At 38.6% G+C, this 24,075-nt stretch overlaps 1 protein-coding gene across 4 annotated transcripts; it reads right to left on the bottom strand.

Moving 5' to 3' along the window:
• Positions 1–337: 337 nt before the first annotated feature.
• Positions 338–23,793, bottom strand: LOC116336342 (GTPase IMAP family member 8-like). Of its 4 annotated transcripts, XM_039617443.1 has the most exons (12): positions 23,681–23,793; positions 21,870–22,017; positions 12,857–12,914; positions 12,662–12,704; positions 9,640–9,816; positions 9,328–9,547; positions 9,059–9,187; positions 8,861–8,970; positions 6,816–6,909; positions 3,712–4,150; positions 3,582–3,625; positions 340–3,433 (listed from the first exon to the last, which is right to left on the bottom strand). In XM_039617443.1, the coding sequence occupies exons 4-12, from the start codon at positions 12,695–12,697 to the stop codon at positions 2,853–2,855; spliced, it is 1,830 nt and encodes a 609-aa protein (XP_039473377.1). In that variant the 5' UTR covers positions 12,698–12,704; positions 12,857–12,914; positions 21,870–22,017; positions 23,681–23,793; the 3' UTR covers positions 340–2,852. The 4 variants fall into 4 exon arrangements, with proteins under 4 accessions (XP_039473379.1, XP_039473377.1, XP_039473376.1 ...); XM_039617445.1 differs by lacking the exons at positions 21,870–22,017; positions 23,681–23,793 and adding an exon at positions 14,741–14,852 and having other exon boundaries at positions 338–3,433; positions 9,328–9,544; XM_039617442.1 differs by lacking the exons at positions 21,870–22,017; positions 23,681–23,793 and adding an exon at positions 14,741–14,852.
• Between the last annotated feature and the right edge of the window lie 282 nt (positions 23,794–24,075).

The following is a 24,075-nucleotide window of genomic DNA, read 5'->3' as shown; positions in this document are numbered from 1 at the left end:
CCCTTTTGTAAAATAACCATTTCAAACTATTTACAGAACAATCAGCTGTTCTTCAATAAGATGCCATGCAAATTATTTGTGCCACTCCAAAAATTTCTGTCCACTATAAAGGAGAACATCACAGCCTGATACCTGCAGGTCTGACAGCAGCAGGTGTATCACTCCTGTTTCTACCTGGAGACAGCAGTCGCCTCATTGTTCTGACACACAACACAAAACTATCCACAACACTACACACTAACTACACAAGACAACACATTAACTACACACTCCAAACACGCTAAACGTCACAAATCTCTCACGACTCAAAACTCGCTCTCTCTCTCTCTCTCACTCCTAAAACTTCACCCTCTACCTAAACAATCGAATGTCATGTTGCCATATTATTTTTGATTGGTCGACATGGTGCATTTTCCCAGCAACACGAAAGGGCTGTTGTTTTGTTTTGTTTTTTTTACTTTTTGGTCATAAGCAGAGAGTGCTTGCTAGCACTGTCCTTAGACGTTAAACATGACGAAACTATTCAGGAAAAAACTCCGCGTATATCTTGTTTATCATGACTCTGGTTTTACGTGGCCTATCAACACAATTTAAAAACTGGTATATATCACCTTGTTGCTTTGTCATCTTAAAGTGGTCATGTGATTGGCTTACCACGACTACTTTCCTCACCCGGGGGAGCGCACGAGTATCTGGAAATTATGAAGAAATGAGAGGTACTATGTGGACTTTACCATAGGTTACAACAAGCTGATAGCCCTCTGGGATAAAGGAATGGTGTGGGGAGGGAGGGGTGTTTTTTTTTTTTATGCTGCCCTTTCTGGTATTTTCCACTGTCTTAGTTTTGTGTTTTGATTTTTTTTTTTGTTGTTGTTTTGTTTTTTGTTTGTTTGCTTGTTTTTCCCCTTTCTTGGTGATAAAAATATAAAAATGAAGCAATGTCAGCCTCTGGGGCAATTTGTAATTGTCACTTGTGCTTCACAATAAAAATATTTGAAGAGGGGAAAAAAATGAATGCAGTCTGTCCAGTTAGTGTTGTTGAATGTCAGACGATTTTTTGTTCTCCTCCTCACTGCATCATCTGAAAGCGGCACAGCTTTCAATTAATTAGCTGCATCTGTGCCAAGTAGACCTTCACACATGTCCACTGTAGCTGGAAGCACAAGGTCCAGTCCAATTAACTTTGACTTCTTATTTTTGTGATGAGCTGAGCCAGATACGAAGGCCTCTGAGATCTTTCTGAAGTTGTTGTCAGGTCCACCATTAGTTTTTTCTGACTCAGGTAATCCTGACCCCAAAAGATCTTTTAAAGTTTTATATTTAAATTCCGAGTGCTTTGTGATGAGATACTTCATTAGTTCATTTGCTAACACTTGAAAACGCACATCGTCATTCTCCATTAAGCCAAACTCGAGGTAACTGTGGTCATACTTTCTAATTTTAGCTGGTTTGACTTTTGCATTGTGACAGACTTAAATACATTGTGCTAATTAGCTCAAACCAGATGATGCACATGTATTCACATGCCGCTACGTGCCAGGTACTACTTCATGTTTTTGTGGACCCCAGTTTGAGGAACACTGCTGTAAACATTTTAATGCTGCCTTTTTGGTCTTAGAAACTCATTTTTGGCTGAATAAAAAGGTAAATCTATTCTATTAATATTGGCCATACCATGTTTCAAAAAAGAATTTTCCCACTTGCTCATTGGCTAGTAGCTAGTAACTTATATCAAGTAACGGAATTTCATGGAGTAGTGATTTACCTAAAATAAAAGTACTCCTTATACAGAAGAGTATATCAAAAATGGTAAATGGTAAATGGCCTGTATTTATATAGCGCCTTAATAGTCCCTAAGGACCCCAAAGCGCTTTACATATCCAGTCATCCACCCATTCACACACACATTTCAGTTGATTATAATGCGTAATCCACTAATTGAACGTATCCCATCTTTCTTTTTTCATTAGAAAAAGCCATAGGTTTATCTTTCTTTGACTCATGCTAAGGTCTTCTACACTGTCTCTTTATATTTATTGTGTGATCACTGACTCACAAGCAAAGGTTTCATATTGTACTGAGATTATCAACATCTGCATTGTCATTGCAGAGGCAATGATGACACTTCAACAATGCAGTTTACTACATTGTTGATTTAATTCGAATCCTCTATTTTCCTTTGCCTTTTTAGTATTGTTTTTCATATGCAAGTGTTTAATCCACTCTATGCACATCACTTCCTTTACTAACAGTATACAATAAACTATTTTACTGAGCAGGTGAATATTTCACTGGAAAATGAAATTATGCATTAAATCTATCGTAAAACATCTGAGATAAAAGCTCTGAACTCTACATTTTAATTTGCGATTTTCCATTTTTATTCCATTTTATTTTTAATTAAATATCTCTGCTTCTTTTACCAGATGCACCAGTCATTTTGTGAACAGTAAGTGCAGTTTTGAGAAAAAAGCTGCAAGGTTTCAGGAAATGTGCCTTAAAAAGCTGCCCACGTGTGTTTGAAGGGTGTTTAATTTAAAACATCAAATCATGTCTGAAAATAGTTCAGATTCAGGAGAAAGGTCTGTGATATTTGAAGTTAAACTTTATACTGTCAAACAAACAAGGTAAATATAACAGACTTCTTTTATTAAAGTCTCTAACATGAATGATTTAGTTTAACAAACACAAAATTCATGCACCATTTTCTACAAATACTTCATCCACAAATATCTAAGCCCCTGATTAGTTGTTGACTGGATACTTCAGAACATTGTTTCATGCTCTACCTGTTTATAGTTTGAGAAATTAACTGCAGGCCCTTTATTACCCTTATTTGATACACGAAGTTATCATTTCTGCCTTTTTTCTAACATTCTGACCACGGTGTCCATCAATTTTTTCACTTGATCTGAATCTGATTCTCTGTTCTCAAAAACAACACACCTGTTGCCACATTTTTCAGTTATTTCCTTCAGCGTAGGTTGTAAGGAAAACAAATTCTCCAGGCTCATTCCTTCACACTCCAGGTCGCCTCCCCATGTGAGCAGGATGACTGTTTGTTCACTAACTTTGTTCCCAAAAGATTTTTCTAACATTTTCAGTATGCGTCTCTCACGTTCTGTACATCTGCCCACACGCATCACAAGGAGATACACAGAGGGTTCTGACTCACAGAGCTGTTTGCACTGTTTTACATGTTTGTCCGTGACTGATGCTTCAATGAAACCATCAAACATGTCTGGAGTATCAATCACACGTACATGTTTGCCATTTATCACTGTTTCTGCCACCTGACACTCTGCAGTGACTGGCATTGGACTGAATTTAGACATGAAGACTTTCTCTCCAAGGATGGTGTTTCCACTGGCACTCTTTCCAGTCCCGCCTGTTCCCAGAAGAACAAGGTTCACTTTGGTGCTGGTGAGCTTTCCTGTATCAACGAAGAACAAAAAATAACTTAAATAAATTCTATATCTATAATATCTATCTATATAAATATATCTATAAATATTATTTCTTTCTTAAGAGCTGCATCAAAACACACACAATGATAATCTGGAGAAATATTTGTGGCTTACTATTGTTCTCCATTTTATTGTGGGCCCCAAAATAATCAGCATTTCTGTAACATGAAAATTAAATGATTATTTCTTGTTGTACAAAATGACGTCACTTTCTAACTCTGCATGTGTGTACTTGCATCTTTACCTCATGCTGATGAGAGTCAGTCCTCTGTCTGCAGCCAGTTTGTCCAGTTCACTGAAAGCCTGCTGAATGGTGCAGGATTTGAAAGAGTAACATCCTGGTTTGTATCTCAAAGGCAGCACCACTGTGAACACTTCTGGAGGTTTTCCAGTTTTCTTGCTCAGATCGTCTATCTGTTGCCGCACATCTTTATCTGAAAACCCATCCGCAACTACCACCAAGCACATGTCAGGGGGTGGGACTTTAGAAAAGTACTGTATATATTCACATTGTGTGTTCAAGTCTGGAGTACATATGAACTCATATGTATGATTTTCATATATTTCTGTGTTTGTGAGAAACTTTTTGTTGGATAGCTCCGATAAATCTTTGCCCAGGATGTTGGTTATTAGAGCTTTCTTCAACAACTCCCCTTTGCCAAAAATGATGACTGAAATTCTGTCTGTAAAAATAAACCAAATAAAGATTTTAATACAGTTCAAACAATCAGATGCAGCTTTAGAGAAAATGCATGGGGTTACATAGACCCCTGAAATATGATTACCCTGGTAACCCTCCACCAGTGCCACTATACTCTTAATCTTACAGCTGAGGATGTAAGTATGCGCAAAAAGAGTGGATAATTTTAATGTGTTGTGGATTACACCTTGTTTCCATCTTAGTGTGTGGTGTTAACAACCATTGAAGGCATCTCACTGATGCAGCGCAAAGAGACCAATGCCAATATAAAGCTTTGCTGATCTTGGCCTGTATTATATAAACCTATTACAAAAATATGTGGGAGGCATGTCAACTAAACAGCAATTTCAGTATTATGCTTTGTCACTTAAAGCTGTAATTTCTGTCAGAAAGTCCAATTTATGTAATATTGTACATAATTTCAGTAATACATTCCCTATCTTAGATTTAGGGAGATTAAAATATTGCTATATTGTTTGAAATATTTTGGAAATCAACAGAAAGTGAGTGAACGGGACACAAAGATTAAATGGCAGAAGCAGGAAAAATGTTCCTCAGAGTTTAGGGTGAAGTTATGGGAAAGAAATTTGGAAGCTAGACTAAGAGAGGTGAAGATCAGTGAGCAGAAGGATGGATTCATACTGAGACAGAACACTACAGATGTAATGGTTGTGTTGAGAAGTATAGAGAAGGTCAGAAGGAGTTTCAGTGTGTCTTTGTAGGTCTGGAGCAGGGATCGGCAACCCTGGGCACTCATGCCACAGCTGGCATGCGAAGGGTTAACTGATGGCCCGACACGCAGTGAATTAATCTCAGAATAGGGCTGGGTATCGTCACTGATTTCTAGAATCGATTCGATTCCAATTCACAAGGTCCTGAATCGATTCGATCCACGATTTGATTCAATTCGATTTGAATCTGGGAAATTTTGCCTCAGACAGTCAAAAATATTATAATTCAGATCAGCACATTTACATATTTTTGTATCTATAAAATGGAAGCTGACACTTTCGAGACCTTATCAAAGGTGTGAGCATCACAGCAGATGCGTTTGTGTCAAAGTAGCTGAAGCTAAAACACAGAAAAACATGAAGGTGGTTTTCCTGGCCTGGGATTTTATAAAAATATTCTGCAGTACATCAAAAATGAAAGAAAACCATTAATCAACATATGAACGTTACCTCTGAAGTTACAGAGGTTTTATTAGAGACACGGCTAAGCGTTTTGCATTTTGCATAATTTTAAAAAGTTTAAATTTGTTCAGTATTGGACGGCAGAAATTAGGTTTTCTTTTCGGAAGTATGTAAAACGAAAAAAAAAAACAGCGTCTGACAGCGCTGTAAACAACGGTAGACTTGTGCGTAACAAGCAAGCGAATAATGCAGAAAACAGATTTCGGGGATAGACGGGAAACTGTTCTTGAAGTACAGAAAGAGCGAGAGAGAGAGAGAGAGAGCTGTGCATGAAGTGTGATTTTTATCGTGGTGGAAGCAAAACAGTAAAAGTCAGAGGGAATTCATGACGATGTTTATGTGAAGCGTAGTTTGGATCTTCTTTTGCTGCTGGTTCGGTCAATATTGTTTGGAGAGAAATAAAACTAACAGCTTTAGAATCAGCGCAAAAAGGGCGTGAACACAAAGCGCGGACCCGCCGACCCATGCCGTCGGGTGAGAAAGGCGACATCTCACTGATTCTGATCCGTCGGAGGCTCCGCGCTTTGTGTTTACGTCTTTGTGCATAAGCCGTGTACCTGCTCTCATTCACTGTTTTAGCTGTTTGGTGGTTGTCAAAATTTTGTGACGTTTCACCTAAGATTCTGGAATTTTGGGCAAAATACATTTATATAAAAAAATCGATTCAGGATTTTAATGAATCGATTTCACGTTATCCAAGCCAGAATCGATTTTAATTGATGAATCGATTATTAAAACCCACCCCTATCTCAGAAGGTGCATTAAAAAATAAATGGCTGGCCAGTGGTGCGCATCACAATTTAGCTCGCGTAGACACACAACCCCAACTACGAGATTCAACTTGTGATTGGCTAAAAATAAGTTACCTTGCCTACCGGTGAGAGGGGCGTTGCTAGCTGGCAGTTTTTTTTTCAAGCAATGTTGAAATTTCCACATTCCGACACTTCAAATGCTTCAGGAGCTGTCCGCATCAGCACCACGGAAATACACGGACACATCTCTATATAAGTTTGTGTGATTTACGGATCACTGTGTACTGTTTTTATTTAAACTCTACACAGTGTTCCAACTGGTTTGGAATTAGGGTTGTAGCTGAAACATGTTGTTGAACAACGAAAAAAAGCTATGCTGAAAATCTAACAGATGGCAATTTATTAAAGTTTAATAATTGTTTCTCACCTGAACTCAGAGAAACAATATCCTGGTCTTCGCTGTTCACAAATTTACTAAGAGAAAATGATTACTTATAAAAAGTACTTCCACCTTCTCTCTCCACCCTCCTATTCCAGTTCCTACACCTTTATTTCTTTTGTTCCTCAATTTTAGCCCCCCCCTCCCCAAAGATAAGAAAGAAAGAAAGCAGGACAAAGCGTTCCACTAAACAACCAAAAAATACGAAAGAAATTAAAAAAAAGACCTCACACCAATAAAACTACAGATAAAATGTAAACTGACCTGGAAACAGGTTGAAGCGCTTTGTCAGAGTGTTTCTCTCCTTTGTTGGCATCTGCATGCAGTCAGAGGAGGAAGCTTCAAAGTGCTGCATGACCTGTGGGAGACATGTCACTTAATTTCAGAGACACAGGGTCATGATCCTGGGTCTTTTGACCCAGCGTTTTGAGTTTTAGTTTATTTTGATGTTTATGGTTCATGTTTAAGTTCATTAGGTCATTGAGTTCATTTTTTTATTCGATTTCACTTGTGTTTTCAACCCCTGTGTTAAGTCTCCTTTGTCCTTTATGTGTTTCATGTCTGTGTTTCATTATGTTTCCTGTATTATTTCAAGAGGTCCTGTGTTCCTATGTTCAGTGTCTTTAGGTTTACTCTCCCCTTGTGACGTTCTTATGTTCATCTGTGTCAGCTGTTTCCCCATGTGTTTCCATTTCCCTCATTATCCTCCTGTGTGTATTTAGTCCGTCTGTTTTCAGTTATTCCTTGTCAGGTTGTCTTCTAGTCCACGTCGTGTCTCCAGGTATCCATGCGAGTTCTCCATGTTTAAGGTTTTTACATGTTTAACCTCCTAAGACCCGAACTCTTCCACGACATGCATTTTTAATTTCTCTTTGATATTTGGGCATATTGGGGCCCAATGAATGTAAAAACAAAGAATTTCCAGATTTATTTTTTTTTACCTAATTTTGGTTTTTAAGAAAAATGAGAGCCACAAATGAGGATATTCATTTAAAATTTTGATAGAACAGTAGCAGTATAATGTCCTCGTAAGTGGATATCAGGCCCATGTAGAGCAAAATTGAGTATTTTGGTCAAAATAACCAAAAATGTGATGTCCACATATGTGGACGGCAGGTCCTAGGAGGTTAATTTTAGTTAACCCAGTTTAGGTTATTGTTTAGTTTCACCCATGCCCTTTGTTTGTATCTATTTTTGCCAGTCTTAATAAACAGCTCATTTTTGTTAATCCACGTCACAGTTCACGTTTGTTTTGGTCTGCATTTGAGTCCTTTTCAAAATTCATACAGTCTGCCTCAGCCAGACTGTGACACACAGATTCATATTACAGAAAATATTACAGTCCTACAGAGATGCAGGCATTTTCCATTAAAGTGGTTATGACACTTTGTATATCTACTTCTATTCCACAGTTGATATTATATTTTATTTTGTTATTGTCTTTAACACTTTCAAGTGAAAGATGCCGAATCTCTGAAAGAAATGTTTATGGTGTTTCCTACTTTCCTACTAATTTCAGAACCACATCCCTACTCGCCAGCCAGAGTGTGTGCCTAATGCATGGCAGTGATCAATACAATCTCATGTCTCTGACGGGGCATTCGGCGTTGAACCATGTTCCAGAGATGGTGGGCTGAAGTGTCTGCTATAACAAAAATGAATGTCCTGTCTGTGTCTCAGCATACAAACAGTTTTGATCTCTATTGACAGATTTCCCCTGAATAACAACTATAAGAGTTTACATTGTTTATACTGTATTATGGCAAAAAGTCCCTGACTCCTGTTATCTGTGTCCTACAGTATGTACTGCAAATCAAATCTTCTTAACTCAAACAGATCTAATTCATTTTATTATATCCAGTTCACCATTGAGAGGCTTGTTGACTTCATAGCTTGATACTTTACATAGTATTTTATTTTACCACATTATATCATATATTTTATATATACACACACACTTGGAGAAATCATTCTCTTGCGTATTATTTTCTGGTAAGTAATAGAGTTGGTCACTGACCAAACAAAGTTTAAGTTAAGGATCTTGCTGCCTTTTAGTGAGAGAAATTTGTCTCTGACTGTATTGGTTACTTTATCAGAAACTGAAACTTTTTTTGAAGTTCAGTGACATATTTCATGGATGACAAAGACATCTCCATGTTAATGACAGTGATCAAAGCCGTGATGTCTTTGTTATGGATTATTATGCAGCTGTCTATCAGATTACTATAGGGAACCACTGATTATTGGACAAATGATCCCAGTCACAGATTTCATTTAAAGAAACAAAAGCTTCCAGTCATCAGACTTACTTTTCTGAACAGTTCTTCAATGTCATACTCGTGGCTCCATTTGTTGAACACATCAGCAAGTGTTTGGATAAAAAAAGAACCATCTGATGTTGATCTGTATGAAACTGTGTCTGCAAATAAACAGACAGTAACAGATTAAACAGATTATTAACTGCAGTTTATTAAAAATTATTTGTTACAGGAAGCAGGAAAACTTACGAGGAGTGCTGGAATGAAAACAGATGAAGTCCTTTTCGATGTGAACTCTGGCAGCTCTGGTAAAGTTTTCTGATGGAGCTCTGATGTTATCTGTGCGCACAGACTGTAAATCCACCCATCCTTTCTGAGCTGAAACATGGAACACAGACTTACTTGTGACTAAAGTTTATCTTTTCATCTTCGGGGGTCTGCATCCATATCAGCATTTATGCTAGACAGTAAATACATGTATGTGTTGTATCGTGTATGTGAAGACAGATGAGAATTACCTCCTCTGCAGGCCTGAATGATGATGATCTTCGGTTTGTTCACCAGTGCTGGACAGTTCTTTGCGTTTAAGCATTGGAAAATTTTCTCAGTTTCAAACTCCTCACTGTCAGTGCCAGAGATAATTCCCATGTCTCCATGAGACATGATGGTCACAAACACACTGTCTGTGTGGGTGAGTTTTTTATGCTGCGAGAACTGAGTAAGAGCATCATCAATCTGCTGTATGAACAAAATATCATCACGGGTTATTCAATCAATTTAAAAAACTGACAGTGAAAGTGAATAAACATTGTCTGCCAGTAAAGATTTACCTTTCCAGTCAAGTTATTATAACGCACCACCTGGTATCCCAGACTTTGGAGCAGATTGAACATGACCCAGTCATCTTTCTCAGCTCCATGTCTGTCCGAGCTGTTGTTATGAAACTTTATATTATTGATCATCAGGGCGATGCGATGAGACTTGGATTGTTTAGTCACAGGATATATCTGAAAGACAAAATGGAAAGTCATGTTAAGAATTTAATTCATCCATCCATCCATCCATTCGCTTCCGCTTATCCTTTTCAGGGTCGCGGGGAGCGCTGGAGCCTATCCCAGCTGTCACAGGGCGAGAGGCGGGGTACACCCTGGACAGGTCGCCAGTCTGTCGCAGGGCTGACACACAGGAACAGGCAACCATTCAATTCAATTCAATTTTATTTATATAGCGCCAAATCACAACAAAAGTCGCCTCAAGGTGCTTTATATTGTACAGTAGATAGCACAATAATAAATACAGAGAAAACCCAACAATCATATGACCCCTATGAGCAAGCACTTTGGCGACAGTGGGAAGGAAAAACTCCCTTTAACAGGAAGAAACCTCCGGCAGAACCAGGCTCAGGGAGGGGCGGGGCCATCTGCTGCGACCGGTTGGGGTGAGAGAAGGAAAACAGGATAAAGACATGCTGTGGAAGAGAGACAGAGATTAATAACAGATATGATTCAATGCAGAGAGGTCTGTTAACACATAGTGAGTGAGAAAGGTGACTGGAAAGGAAAAACTCAATGCATCATGGGAATCTGACAGCCTTACGTCTATTGCAGCATAACTAAGGGAGGATTCAGGGTCACCTGGTCCAGCCCTAACTATATGCTTTAGCAAAAGGAAAGTTTGAAGCCTAATCTTGAAAGTAGAGATAGTGTCTGTCTCCCGAATCCAAACTGGAAGCTGGTTCCACAGAAGAGGGGCCTGAAAACTGAAGGCTCTGCCTCCCATTCTACTTTTAAATACTCTAGGAACAACAAGTAAGCCTGCAGTGCGAGAGCGAAGTGCTCTAATAGGGTGATATGGTACTACAAGGTCATTAAGATAAGATGGGGCCTGATTATTTAAGACCTTGTATGTGAGGAGCAGGATTTTGAATTCAATTCTGGATTTAACAGGAAGCCAATGAAGGAAGCCAAAACAGGAGAAATCTGTTTCTCTTTCTAGTCCCTGTCAGGACTCTTGCTGCAGCATTTTGGATTAACTGAAGGCTTTTCAGGGAGTTTTTAGGACATCCTGATAATAATGAATTACAGTAGTCCAGCCTGGAAGTAATAAATGCATGAACTAGTTTTTCAGCATCACTCTGAGACAGGATATTTCTAATTTTAGAGATGTTGCAAATGGAAGAAAGCAGTCTTACATATTTGTTTAATATGTGCGTTGAAGGACATGTCCTGGTCAAAAATGACTCAAGGTTCCTCACAGTGTTACTGGAGGCCAAGGTAATGCCATCCAGACTAAGAATCTGGTTAGATACCATATTTCTAAGATTTTCAGGGCCGAGTACAATAACCTCAGTTTGATCTGAATTAAGAAGCAGAAAGTTAGCGGCCATCCAAGTCTTTATGTCTTTAAGACATTCCTGCAGTTTAACTAATTGGTGTGTGTTACCTGGCTTCATGGACAGATAGAGCTGGGTGTCATCTGCATAGCAGTGAATTTAACTGGCAAAGGGAGCAAGACCACTCCAGTTACTCCTCATAGCAGGTGTATAACTATAATATGCCTTCCCACACTGCAGGCTGTTTGTTCTCATTTTTAGAACACCTGAACTTCACCCTGTGCACAAACCCACCGTCTCACCTGCTCTCACCCAGGTACCCCCAAAAAAAAAAAAAAAAAATTAAAAAATTAAAAAAAAATAAAATAAAATAAATAAAAACAAACATTCAGCCCTACACATATGCTGCTCCTTCTGCTGGTTTTAGGGGTTGTTATGATCAAATTTGTTTTTCCTCTAAAAGTGTTTCCAGTTATCTTCAGCTATTTATAAAAAAAAATCACAAAATCATTGCTTTTTAATTACAGAGACTTGATAAAAATTTCAATCCTTATTCACTCAGATAGCATTGCAGAATTTGACATAATTAAAAGGGGCTAAAGAAACTCCCCATCCACCACCTCCTTCATTCAGAGTCGTACATGACAGTCGGCCACTCACCAATCCTCACACAGAGCAGGACACAATCCAACCCACCACTATACTGTTCCTGACACCTTGTCTTGTCTCCACACATTCAGAACCTTGGTTCCTCATGCAGAGGCAGATTTTACAATGGTAGCTCCATTTTCAGCAACATCATATTTAAACAAATTTAAAGCCCAGCATCAACCTATCTCAAAAAGCCATCATTAACGGCCCTCGTACCAGCACCCTGTCCACTAGAATTCATTTTGTTCCATGCATTCCCACTTCAAACGACACCTCCCATCCAATCATACACGCACATTTATCCCTTTGTATCAAAATCCCCACAATTAAATCTCATTTCAGCCCCATCAGTTATTTTGCAAAGCTATTCATGGGTTCCAGCTGCTCAACTACTGGATTATCTCAGGTGTTTCTACACACTGAAGGCCTCCAGTGTCAGACATCCTGTTTCACTCGCTGGAGAGACTCTTTTTTCTAAGAGTTTACCTCGTCATCATTGAGGTTGGTCAGATTACATCATGCTGATCTTCATCTCTACCCTTCACTTTATTTTTATCTTTGTAATGCTCAGTCACTACTGCTTTTGGATGAATTTTAGAGGGATTTCCCCACTCAGGAGCTGCTGCACACGGACTGAGGCCTTCCCCCGGCTACACCCTCAGGCCTAGATCTATGCTTATTCTATCTGCCACTCAAGAAATGTTGCCTAGAAAAAAATTACATAATTGAGAAAGTGACCACATCTTAAAAAAATTGATGATGTAGCTGAAATACTGTCAGCTACAATAGGCCACTACTAATTACTGATTTGAGAGGACAGCGTCTCTCTCAGTGAACATGATTTATATAAGAATTATACAGTGACATACGTTTTTTGCCCACTCGTCATCTCTGCATGTCGCCATCTTTAACCTAAATGGATCAGAGAACAGTTTCAGTAAATCAAAAGAAAAAAGATTTTGGGATGGACTTAGTAGTAGCCAAAGGTCCTAATGAAGAGGTAGGAAAAGAAACAGTACACATCAGCTTCACACTGTACTTTGAAAAAATCTGGAAAGACAAACCCACTTCGAGGGAGGTCTCACTCCTACTGGCTCGTCCTTCTGTTGCCAAATCCAGCTACTAAAAAGATGAAATAAGATAATTACTCACAAGAGTTTCACAAATATGGATACTCAGTCATAACTGTTTTTTCACTTGATAACACGAAATGCTTAACACACATACATCAAATAAAAACACTCAAATTCAGTATAATTCAAAATTGTATTTTATTTTTAATTTACTTTTAAAGCGCCAAATCACATCAACAGTTGCCTCAAAGTGCTTTATGTTGTTAAGTAAAGACTTTACAATAATACAAATATTTATATTTTATTTTATGATAAATACATGTATACAAACACATATCCACTAAAAGACTGAAATAAAAACACACAAGCCAAACAGCATTAACCAGTCAAAGTAAGGCTGCCACCTGAGCTGTGCAGTGCCAGTTTCACCCAAAGGACAACTCCTGGCAAAGATCCCACACCTAGTTGCTCAAGTCAGGCAACTTTTAAGCAGACAGTTCAGTGAGCCATCCTAGCAGAACTTGGAGAACAGCTTTTTGACGCTAAAAGACAATTTTGTGCTGGTGTAGGCAAAGTGTAATTCATGGCCATGCAAATATATCCGTCTGCATGGGGTTTGGTGAAAACACTGGGTGAAACGAAAATAAACGAATAAAGTAAAAACTAGACGCAGTTACTATCCCTCCACTTAGAGAGACAGAGGCGTCACAGTGAACTTCGGACGTGGCTTCTACATTTAACACAGACGCTCTCACAAACAAATCCAGACGTCGGTTTTGAATAAATATATATATTTTTAAATTACATTTATGTATGCTGTATGCACTTTGTTCGTTCCTAAGTTGTGAGTCTACACAACAGCCAAAATACTGTCTTTAGTTATTAACGTTTGAAATGATGAAAGCACTTGAAAAGTAACCCACAATTAGCTGGTCCAAAAAAAACACAAAAACATTTCAGAAGTACTTATACATAAAATCCTGTTTACTCGTTCCCTGCCTGGATCATAGACTTCTGATTGGCCAGCATTTCTACACGGTTAGGATTTGGCGTGTTCTTGACTGCGTTTTTTGTGATTTACATGTGGACGGAGAAATTTGTTCGAAACTGCACGTGCGGACTGTATTTTTTATTTTTTAAAAGAAAATGTAAAATTTCCGTTTTTAAAAATACACGTGTATGTTTGGACGTAGCTTTAAACTTTCTGCATGAAACACGCCTGCTGTTAAAGTTTCAACGAACTGACTGTGAATATTTTTTACTTCCTGTCTTGGAGGGGTGTCTGAGCGATGCTCGGGTGCCTCTGGTTCTGACCCAACATTTTTCATTTCAACCAGGTGCACATGATCTGGCCGACTGTTAGACAGCAGGAAAAAACCCTATAAATAATCCAAATATTATCTGCTCTCAAGTCAAAGTTCACAGAACATGAAGTGCTCACTGACTCTTCCGTTATGACATCCTTTGACGCAATCATTTAAAACTGAAAGTGAAAGAACATTTAAAGAAAATAATTTCTGCTAATGTGTAATTGTTGACAAACTGTTTGTACAAGACAACAAAATTCAGTGCATGTCAGTTTGGACCCGTTTATGAACGCACTCATACTGAGGAGGCTTTTACACGTTTCTATTTCGTTTGTTCTCCTGTTGAAGCTGCCAGCTGTTAGGAGCCACAAAGTATCTTTTTATCTGCTTTGAAACCACATATTCACTTAAAACCTGTTAGATTTTATTTTTTTTTCTCTACACACTTCAGCCTGAATATTCAACTATCACAATTATAAACGCTAGTGCTTTTGAAACGATCGGCGCTCACTTGTGAGATAATTGTGATAATTTGCTGCTCAAGGAAGCAAACAAAAACATCACCGACCTTAAAGATGATATCCAAAAACTCTCTGATGAGCTGAAGAAGTCTCACTTATCCAATTTCACTGAGAGCAGCTAGCGCCCTGACTGCACAATCTTAACATACTCAGTTCAGCTCTATAGCAAACAGATGTGCCACCTGACCTCGGAGCTCCTCCCCATCAGTCATCCCCGGGGTTTGTTTATTTTTTAAAAAGTTTGTTCTCATATATCAGTCATCTTTATTGTGCTACCTAAAGTTGGTGTGCCAAGGTCTGCATGGTATTAAAACAATGTTATTACAGAAATATTAGCTTCTGACATGGCTAGTTGGAAATTGAATTACTGGTTAAATATTCCCAATAAATATCCCGATATAGTTCTGCTAGTTCCAGAGCTTCATTTAAACGGTATGTTACTTATACTGACCCAGGGTCAATGTAAAATAAAATTCTACCTGTCTGAACAAAGTCTGGCTCCTTAAATCTTGGAGGACTAAAGGAGCCAGGATTTAATCATAAGGACTAAAGAGAATAAACTAGAAGCTTACACGTTTACTGTCAGACTGTGGGAAATGTTGTAAGTGATCAGTGACTCAGGTTAAAATGAAACATTTGGTGTCTTCAACTTTGAACAGATGAAAAACAAAACCCTGTCTGTGTGGCCTGGAGCTGAGAGGAGCGGACTACAGTATCAACGACCAGTTTCCCAAAGACATCCTGTAGTGATCCGAAAAAAAAATTGATCCAAGGTGGCTCCTGATTTCTCATCGCAGTTGATAAGCTGTACATTAACATGCAGCTTTATGGCGACCATGCCTGTACTGAGTCAGGTGACCTGTATCTACACAAACACCTTTTTTTCACCCCTCTTTCCCACTAATAGACGTGTCAACATAGAGTGATTAACTCTTAAAATTACTAATCGGTTAAATGACTTACAGGCAGACACTGTCTTTCTAAAGGACACTCATATGTCCAAACATCTGCACACACCCTCACTTCTCCACAGTTCTATCACACAATCTCAGTCAGTTACAACTCACAACAAAGAGCGTAGCTATATTAGTTAACAAAAAAACAAACATCATTGTTAGCAACATAATTACAGTTCCAGAAGGCAGAATTATAATACTTAATTTATGTATTTAAAATATGAATCTGTGTATTGCAAGTATATATGGACAAAATGTTGATGACTCCTCCTTTTTTCATAACTTCTTTTCATCACTTTTGGATCACTCTGACACCACACTTATGATAAGAGGAGACTTCAACCTGGTATTTATTCTAGAAATTGACGGCAGAGTACAGCAGTGAGTCAAAGGTGGCAGTCTATAGATATTCCTAAACGATACGCAAGTGATTTTGATCTCTTAGGTGATGCTTGGTATTCACATCACTTCATGTTAAGGGATTACAACTTTTTTTCTTGAGCACACCACTCACAGTTTTGCTTAGATTACTTTTTATTTAGCAGCTCCATTATGAGGTATTTTACAGACACTCAGCTTCATCCCATCACAGACAGCGATCATGCACTCGTGTGTGTCTAGCTCTCTGACACAGAAAAGAGTAACACAAACAATTAGGAACTGGAGATTTAATACGTCTTTACTTAAAGAACAAGATTCTTAAACCAGTGAGGAAAAAAAGCAACCTGCTTTTCCTCACTGACAAAGACTTAAGTAAATTAAGTCAGTGAGGAAAAGCAAGTTGCTTTTCCTCACCAGTTTATTATCTTCTCTACGGCCATAACTCGACTGACCCTCTGAGACTTATGCTTGTTGCTTTCTTCTTATGTAACTCTGCTTTCCCTGTGTTCAGAGGTGTTGCATCTCCTGGTTCAATCTCATCTGGGTATTCCTCACCTCCCTGCCTGCCCGCCCACTGCTCATGATTGTCAGGCTCCTGCCTTTCACCCATGCAATAACCACCTCTCCTTTTGTCTACTCATCATCTTTGTCTACTCCATATTCTGTTATTACAAAATAAATATCCTTGTTAATAGTTACTTTGCGTGTGTTTGGTGTCACTTGGGCCCTTTCCTTGGGTGAACCTTTGGTTTATAACAAATTGTTGATGAATTGTTGTCGTATTAACCAATAATTATTTAACATTATTTTTTCATCTTTTTTCGTAAAACAATGTTGTGAGAGAACGCAAAAAGTTGTGGTTTCTGATTCACAAAGGTGTCATAATTAAGCAGGTTTTGTGTCTCTCAAAATGAGTCTGTCTAGAGATGAATATGTGATTTTTCTGTAAAGCTTTGGCTGTGACTGCCTGTTTTGTTTTCTTCAAATTCACAGACATCAGATGCAGGAATTTTCACTGTGAGTACTGTATGGACTATCTACACTCTGCTATGGACTTTTAATTTCTTGATAATCTTTTTAAAGTTACAAATGCTATTAATGTATCATATCTCCTTTTGCTGTAACTAAATGCTCTAAACTCAATTTCCCTGTCATGTATTATGTTTTATGTAGTGCATAGAATTCATATTTTAAGTAACTGTGCAAATGATGTGAATGTTTTTTGGTTTTCCCTGAAGAATTGGTCATTTTGAGAAAACAAAGCTTCTTCTATAGAAAAAGGTTGAAACATTGTGAGATGTCTTAGTAACTGTGGAAAACTGTACTGATAAAATGTCCACTTAGTTAAATCAGTGTCACCAAAGACTGAAAAGTACAGATCAGTTTCAGCAGAAGGGTCTGTGTTATTAGAAAAACCTTCATTACCAAACTTCATTTTTTTGGTGAATTTTATTATAAATGATTTATATCAACAGGCTATAAACACAAAGACAATAAGACACCAACTCCTTGCACCAATTTGAATAACAACTGAATTCATAATCTGTCCCTGATTAAATGCTGATTTTGAGGAAGGCAAATGAAAGGGAAACAAAAGAAAACATTTCTAACTGAACAGTTCTGAATAATTTTATGCTCTGTTTATATCTTTCTGTTTAACAACTTCACTTCTAAGCACTTTATCGCTCTGATCTGATTCACAGTGTTATCATTGCTGCTGTTCTTGGATCATCCTGATCACCGTCTCCATTAGCATTTCCACTTGATGTGATGTTGGCCTGCTGTTCTCAAAAAGAACACACCTGTAGTCACACTTCTGAATGATTTCTTTCAGACCAGGTTGGCAGGAGTGAAGAAAATCCTCCAGCTTAATGTTTGCAGAGTGCAGGTCGTCTCCTCCTGTTACTTGTATCACCATGGTAACCTAATCTGTTCTGGAGCAGATTGTGTTCAAGATTAGATGTCAGAAAGTATTAAAGCACTTCCTACTGACCAATCAAATCTCTTGAAAATAGCATCACTATTCCTGGAAAATACAATAATCATGGAATTGTGATTGTTCACATGCTTTTAGTGCAAAATGTTTGTGTCTCACCTTTAGTCTCAGGTAAATCTTGATTTTTTTTTCTTGATTTACAGCAGAACTGTAATGTGAGAGTTGAACCTCATGAACTGATGCAGAAACTGTTGGCTTTTAAATAATCAGCTGATCATTGACATAGAACATTAAAAACATAAAATGATTAAACCTGCATTTGTTTTTACATGCTTCAGTTTAAAGTAGCATTAAGTTAAAGCTTCTCACAAAGATTCGTCAAATCTATAAGTCTCCACGTTCACATTTACCTGTTGTTCTAAGGATCCCAGTTTGGCATGGTTCCCACATGAAGCGAGATCGATCAACTGCAGACCAGACAACAAACGACGGAGGCACCAGAAAAGTACAATCAAACGATGAGTTTATTGACAACGGAGAACAACCGTCAGCATATGGCTTATTTGCTCTGACAAAAATACACTGAGTTCTGGTTTTATAGCATAGAGGATGACACCCCCACATACACGTCAATACAGGTCAAAAATACATTATGTCCAGTCATTGTTTACAGACAAGGGTACATCTTGTACATCTCTAATAACTATGAACAGACATATAACTTCTCTTTTTGATAACACCTTCCTTTTAAGGTAATAACTTCAAGCTTCAGGGCCTCTAAGGGCTAATAATGGACCCTCGTCCTCAATCACTAAGTAGACTGAATTGGCGCAGGTCTCAAATAAGAAGCAGAAGACACTTGGGCCTTCGCTCAGGCCTGCTACTAGATTTATGTGTATTGTAAGCATGCATGCAATTAACCTGCTATGTTCTCATCTTCCCTCAACATGTATCACCTGGACACTCTCACCAGTGAAGCTTAAAACCCTCTTGGATAGAACATCAACTCTAAACAAGCACAGTTATGCATTGTGTATAGAATGAACTCAACCTGTGAATAGAATGAATGTGATGACAAACATATTCAATGCAATATGAACCCTGTAAACAATATTACTGAGAAATACTGTAGAACATGTTACCAATGCATTTATCATAAGGCAGATTATATGGCAGCAATAAAAGAATCTCTAAATCCCAACACACACAAATACACACACTTTTGAAAATATGATGACAAACAGCCTCAACACCTTCTATGCCAGGTTTGACAGGCTGAACACAGACACTCCCTCACAGGCCCCTGGGACCCCTCTGAAAATAGCAAAACCCACACAAGCCTTTGGGACCTGATGGAGTTCCCCACAGAGTTTTGAAGTCCAGTGGGCACCAACTAGCTGGTGTGTCCACTGATAACTTCAACTTGTCACTATCCCAGGCAGTAGTCCCACGTATTTTTAAATCCTCCATCATTATACCAGTTCCCAAAAGACTGGACACATTGGCCAGCGGCACTCACACCAGTCGTTATGAAGTGTCTAAAAATATGGTTCTCACACACATCAACCACATGGTCCCAAACACTATTGAGCCCCTCCAGTTTGCATACCGTCCCAATGGATGAGTGGATGATGCAACAGCAATAGCCCTGCACCATACTCTGCAACACCTGGAAAGCAGCAGAACATATGTCAAGATGCTCTTCCTGGACTACAGCTCTGCTTTCAACACCATCCATCTGGGCAAGCTGATTGAGAAGCTGACACATACATAGCAAGGAAGTCTGGCCTGGATCTGGTATCAAACCAGCACTGCTGGCTGACTTCTGGCATGATAAGACGTATGTCATCCAGATATGGGCCAGGCCTGACCTAGATGGCACTGTCTATTTGATGGCATGCCATATCTGGCTCGATTGTGGTTTGGTTCATGTGGCCCAGGCCCATAGAAAGCAGGTGTGGCCCTGATCTGGCATCAAGCTGGCACTTCTGACTGACCCTTTGTTATAGCAGAGTGTATGTCAACCAGATGTCTGGCAATGATGGCACCAAAGGGCCGTCATTCTTTGCGGTATGTGGGCCATGTGTAAGCACATTGTGTGGGCCAGATCCAGTCCATGCCAATTTTGCTATGTGGGACGTCACAAATTCCTCACATCTCATTCTCTCTCTCTCTCGCCGTCACTCCTAAAACTTCCCCTTCTTCCTAAACAACCCAATATCATGTCATATCATTTTTTGATTGGTTGACACGGTACATTTTTCCACCAACACGAAAGGGCTGTTTTTTGTTTTCTTTTTTGCTCATAAGCAGAGAGTGATCGCTAGCGCTGTCCTTAGACAGTAAACGTGGCGAAACTATTGAGGAAAAAACATGCGTATATCTTGTTTATCATGACTCTGGTTTTACGTGGCCTATCAACACAATTTATAAACTGGTATATATCACCTTGTTGCTTTGTGATCTTGAAGTGGTCATGTGATTGACTTACCACGACTACTTTATTCTTCCTCAGTCAAACAGCAGCACTCATGCGATTGTTTTGCCTCCTTAGCTCCAGGTGTTGTGCTAGACAGTGATCGTGATTACCGTCCGCGGGAGCGCGCAGCTGCTTAAAGCAGTAGCGTCCAGATTACTTACAGCTACTTCCGTGCAACTGATATAAGATGCGGTAAGCTGAACACAGCTTCAACCGTCTGCTTGTTGAAAAAAAGTAACGCGACCGCATTTTCTTGTTAGTAACTGTAACGGCGTTGTAACGTTAGAAATAGTAATTAGTTAGATTACTCATTGCTGTTAAAAGTAACACCCTTAGTAACGCCGTTATTCCCATCACTGCTCATTGCCTAGAACAGTGACGGGCTGTTTTCTGTCTAAAAAAATAAAACTCCAAACTTCTATTCTTCCTTTATTGGTGCATGCACAAAAAAGATTACAGGTGGGATGCTGGACTTGTGATTGTCCCTCAGTCCTTCCTGACTGAGTTTGTTTGTGGGTGGGTCTCATCCCAGTCCTGCTCTAATCACACACCTGTTGCTGATGATCTCATTAAAGGGCAATACTTAAGGTAGTGACTGATGCTCAGTCTTTTATGGTGGCCCTCAGAGTCCAAGGGGACTGCAAGTTAAAAAAAAATACCAGCAAATAGAAAACTGCTCCTACATCTTTTACTCACAGGGGTGTTTAAATTGTCTGGTCCCTTACCCAGCACCGATTTACCTTGGGAGACCCTAGAGGGCAACCCCCCCCCCCCACAACATAGCCTCTGTAATCCTTTCACCACGATAAGGTAGCGATTCACGATTCATCACCATTACTCTTTATTATTTATCATTATTAAATATCACTGCACATGAGCAACAATTTAAAAGCTCCTGTCAGGCATGTTTTGTTCTCAGTATCATTCCTTCTGACACACACAGACACAAAAACATTCAATGCTGTTCTTCAGTTTCAGCTTCCATTTCATTTTATTTCAATAACGACCACCTCACTCCTCAAGTACCAGAAGACTAAATAAGCGATGTGAGTTTGGACTAATAAATAAGTGTAAGTGTAACTCTAGAAAAGTTATTTTTTGTTTTGCATATTTAAAATGATATTTTATTGGCAGTCCTGGTGTAGATAATATTTCCTAATGCTGATGTACGGAAAAACTGTCTGAACATTGAACTTTCAAATGCATGTTCTGGCTCCTGGTGCATCAGTAAAAACTGATTTGCAATTACTCAGTCAAAATGCACGCGTCAGATAATTATTACAGATACAGAGTTAGCTCAGAAGTTTAATTACATTCAAGCATTACGCAAAGATTGAAAAATTATAAACACATTCAGTGAAATTAAAACAGGGTGTAAACTGTAAACAGAGTGAGTGCGTTTAACAGACTGACATGCCTCCTACCTGCATTTCACCTTCACTCAGACAGTCTCAGTGATCCCGGTCAGGACAGAGCCAAAGTCTCATTCTCTGCTTTCATTTTCACTCGTGCACGAGACGATTGGCTTCCGTTGCCTCTTCAGACATATCCTCTGTTTATGTGCGCCTGACACTGTCAGAGAAATGGCAAACATGACAAATGGCTTTAGCAGGTCTTATATCAGTTATCAATGAGAGGTTTCTTATTTCAATTCATTCAGCATATATGTTTAGTCTTTTTATTTGTTTTTTTATTCATTTTTGCAAATGATTTGTGTATAAACAACAGGCATGTAGCGTGTAAGTCCTCTAGAGGGCAGTCTTGTATCAGGATATTCAGAAAGATCCTCATTCCTGCTCATCATTTACAACAATAAGACACTCTCATGTTCTCCAGCAGGTTTATGTTTCACAATTTTAATTTCACAGAGATTATTATATCATCAGGCTTGTTCTGTATTAAGAAATGAGTCTAGAGGACACAGTTCTATGAAAAGGGAAAATATAGAAATATAGAATAGTAGATCGTATCAATCTGACCAGAAAATGTCGAACATTTTCTATTTAAAATATTGATTTAATTTAAAGTTTTGTTCTGTTTTATTATTCTTGCAGATTCAATAAATTATTTTCCTAGTTGTCAGAATTCAGTGAATTTGTGTGGTATTTTAAACACATTTAACCTCTAATTTTATCATGTCAATGATTTTTGTTACTCTTTATTGTTGTTGTTTGTTTGTTTGTTTGTTTGTTTGTTTGTTTGTTTGTTTGTTTGTTTGTTTGTTTGTTTTGAGGGGAGTACACTGAATCGTCTCTCCTGTTGTTTATCCTACTGGTGGTATTATAACCTATATTTCACTCTCTAGGGGGATCCATAAAACAGGCAGTGAAGAAAATTTTCCCAAATTTCCAGCTACTGTCTTCTCTGACTTTTATCTAGTTTACACTTGATTATCTTGACTGCTGGCTCCTGTTGTAACCCAGCTGTTTCTTCTCTCTGAGGTTATTAATCCTGACATGAGTCAGTTACTTGGGTAACAGAGCCTGTGAATCTGAGCGCTAGCAGGTTTTCTCGACTAAACTCTGAGTTTCTCCCTCACTCGTCCCCTCCTGCTGCACATTAACCAGCTGACCCGTGCTCTGATTGCTTTCCTCTTTCATAAAGTCGCTCTCAAAGTGCAGAGTAAAGTAAACGAGTCTGTAGAAGTTTATATTCATACAAAAATTTAAATCAAAGTTAGATGTTAGTTTGCTAGTTTGTGTCCTTGACCTCAGAGCTTTTACTATCAATCTGTTGTCAATATAAAACAGATCCACTACAGGAAAGATTTATTATCAGCTCAGATCAAAATCTGTCTTCATCTTTGACTCTGTTGACAGTAATGCACAAGTCAGACTGCAAGTTTCTTTGAACTGCAAACATTTACTGTACAAGACTTTAGCAATCACAGTTTAAATCAAGCTTATCTAATAGATAAAGCTTCAGACACATCAGTTGTCGTCTGAATCTGTGGAATGGAAGACTCTGACGAAGCTTTTTGAGTTTTATTTTGCATTGTTGAAATTCTCATGTTAGGTCTGTAATAATTGTGTAAATGGACTGGTTCTTATATCGTGCTTTTCTACTCTTTCTGAGCACTCAAAGCGCTTTATATAACTAATTTATTCACCCAATCACACCAGCACCCAATCACCACCAACCTTCTGGTTAGTGGCTGACCTGCTTTGCCACTTGAGCTACAGCCACCCCTGTAGTGTGTTATTCTTATTTAGGTTTTAGTTGAGGTTAAGCTTACCCATTACTTATCATCTGTCTTGTTTTTCTGTTTGGTTTCTTGTCTTGGCTGTCATGTGTTTCAGGTCTGGTAAGCTGGTGTTGTCATGTCTAAGTCTCCATGTTTCCTGTTTTATTTTGAAGAGGTCTTGTGTTCTGTGTTCATTGTTTTAGTTTCACTTTGTGTCAGCTGTTTCCCCACGTGTTTTCCTTTCCCTCATCACCTCCTCTGTATTTACTCTGTGTTTCCATTCACTCCTCATCACGTTGTCTGTGTATCTTTCCCCTACGTCACCATAGTGATCATAGTTTACTCATAGTCGTTATTAGTTTCATAGTTAGTTCATAGTCAAGTCACAGTGTCTCAGTTTATTCATAGTTTTCTTTTTTAAGTCACAGTCTTCAGTCTAGTTGTTG

Source organism: Oreochromis aureus, linkage group 9 (assembly GCF_013358895.1).
Source record: "Oreochromis aureus strain Israel breed Guangdong linkage group 9, ZZ_aureus, whole genome shotgun sequence".
NCBI lineage: Eukaryota > Metazoa > Chordata > Actinopteri > Cichliformes > Cichlidae > Oreochromis > Oreochromis aureus.
This window is presented reverse-complemented; position numbering and strand designations above follow the sequence as displayed.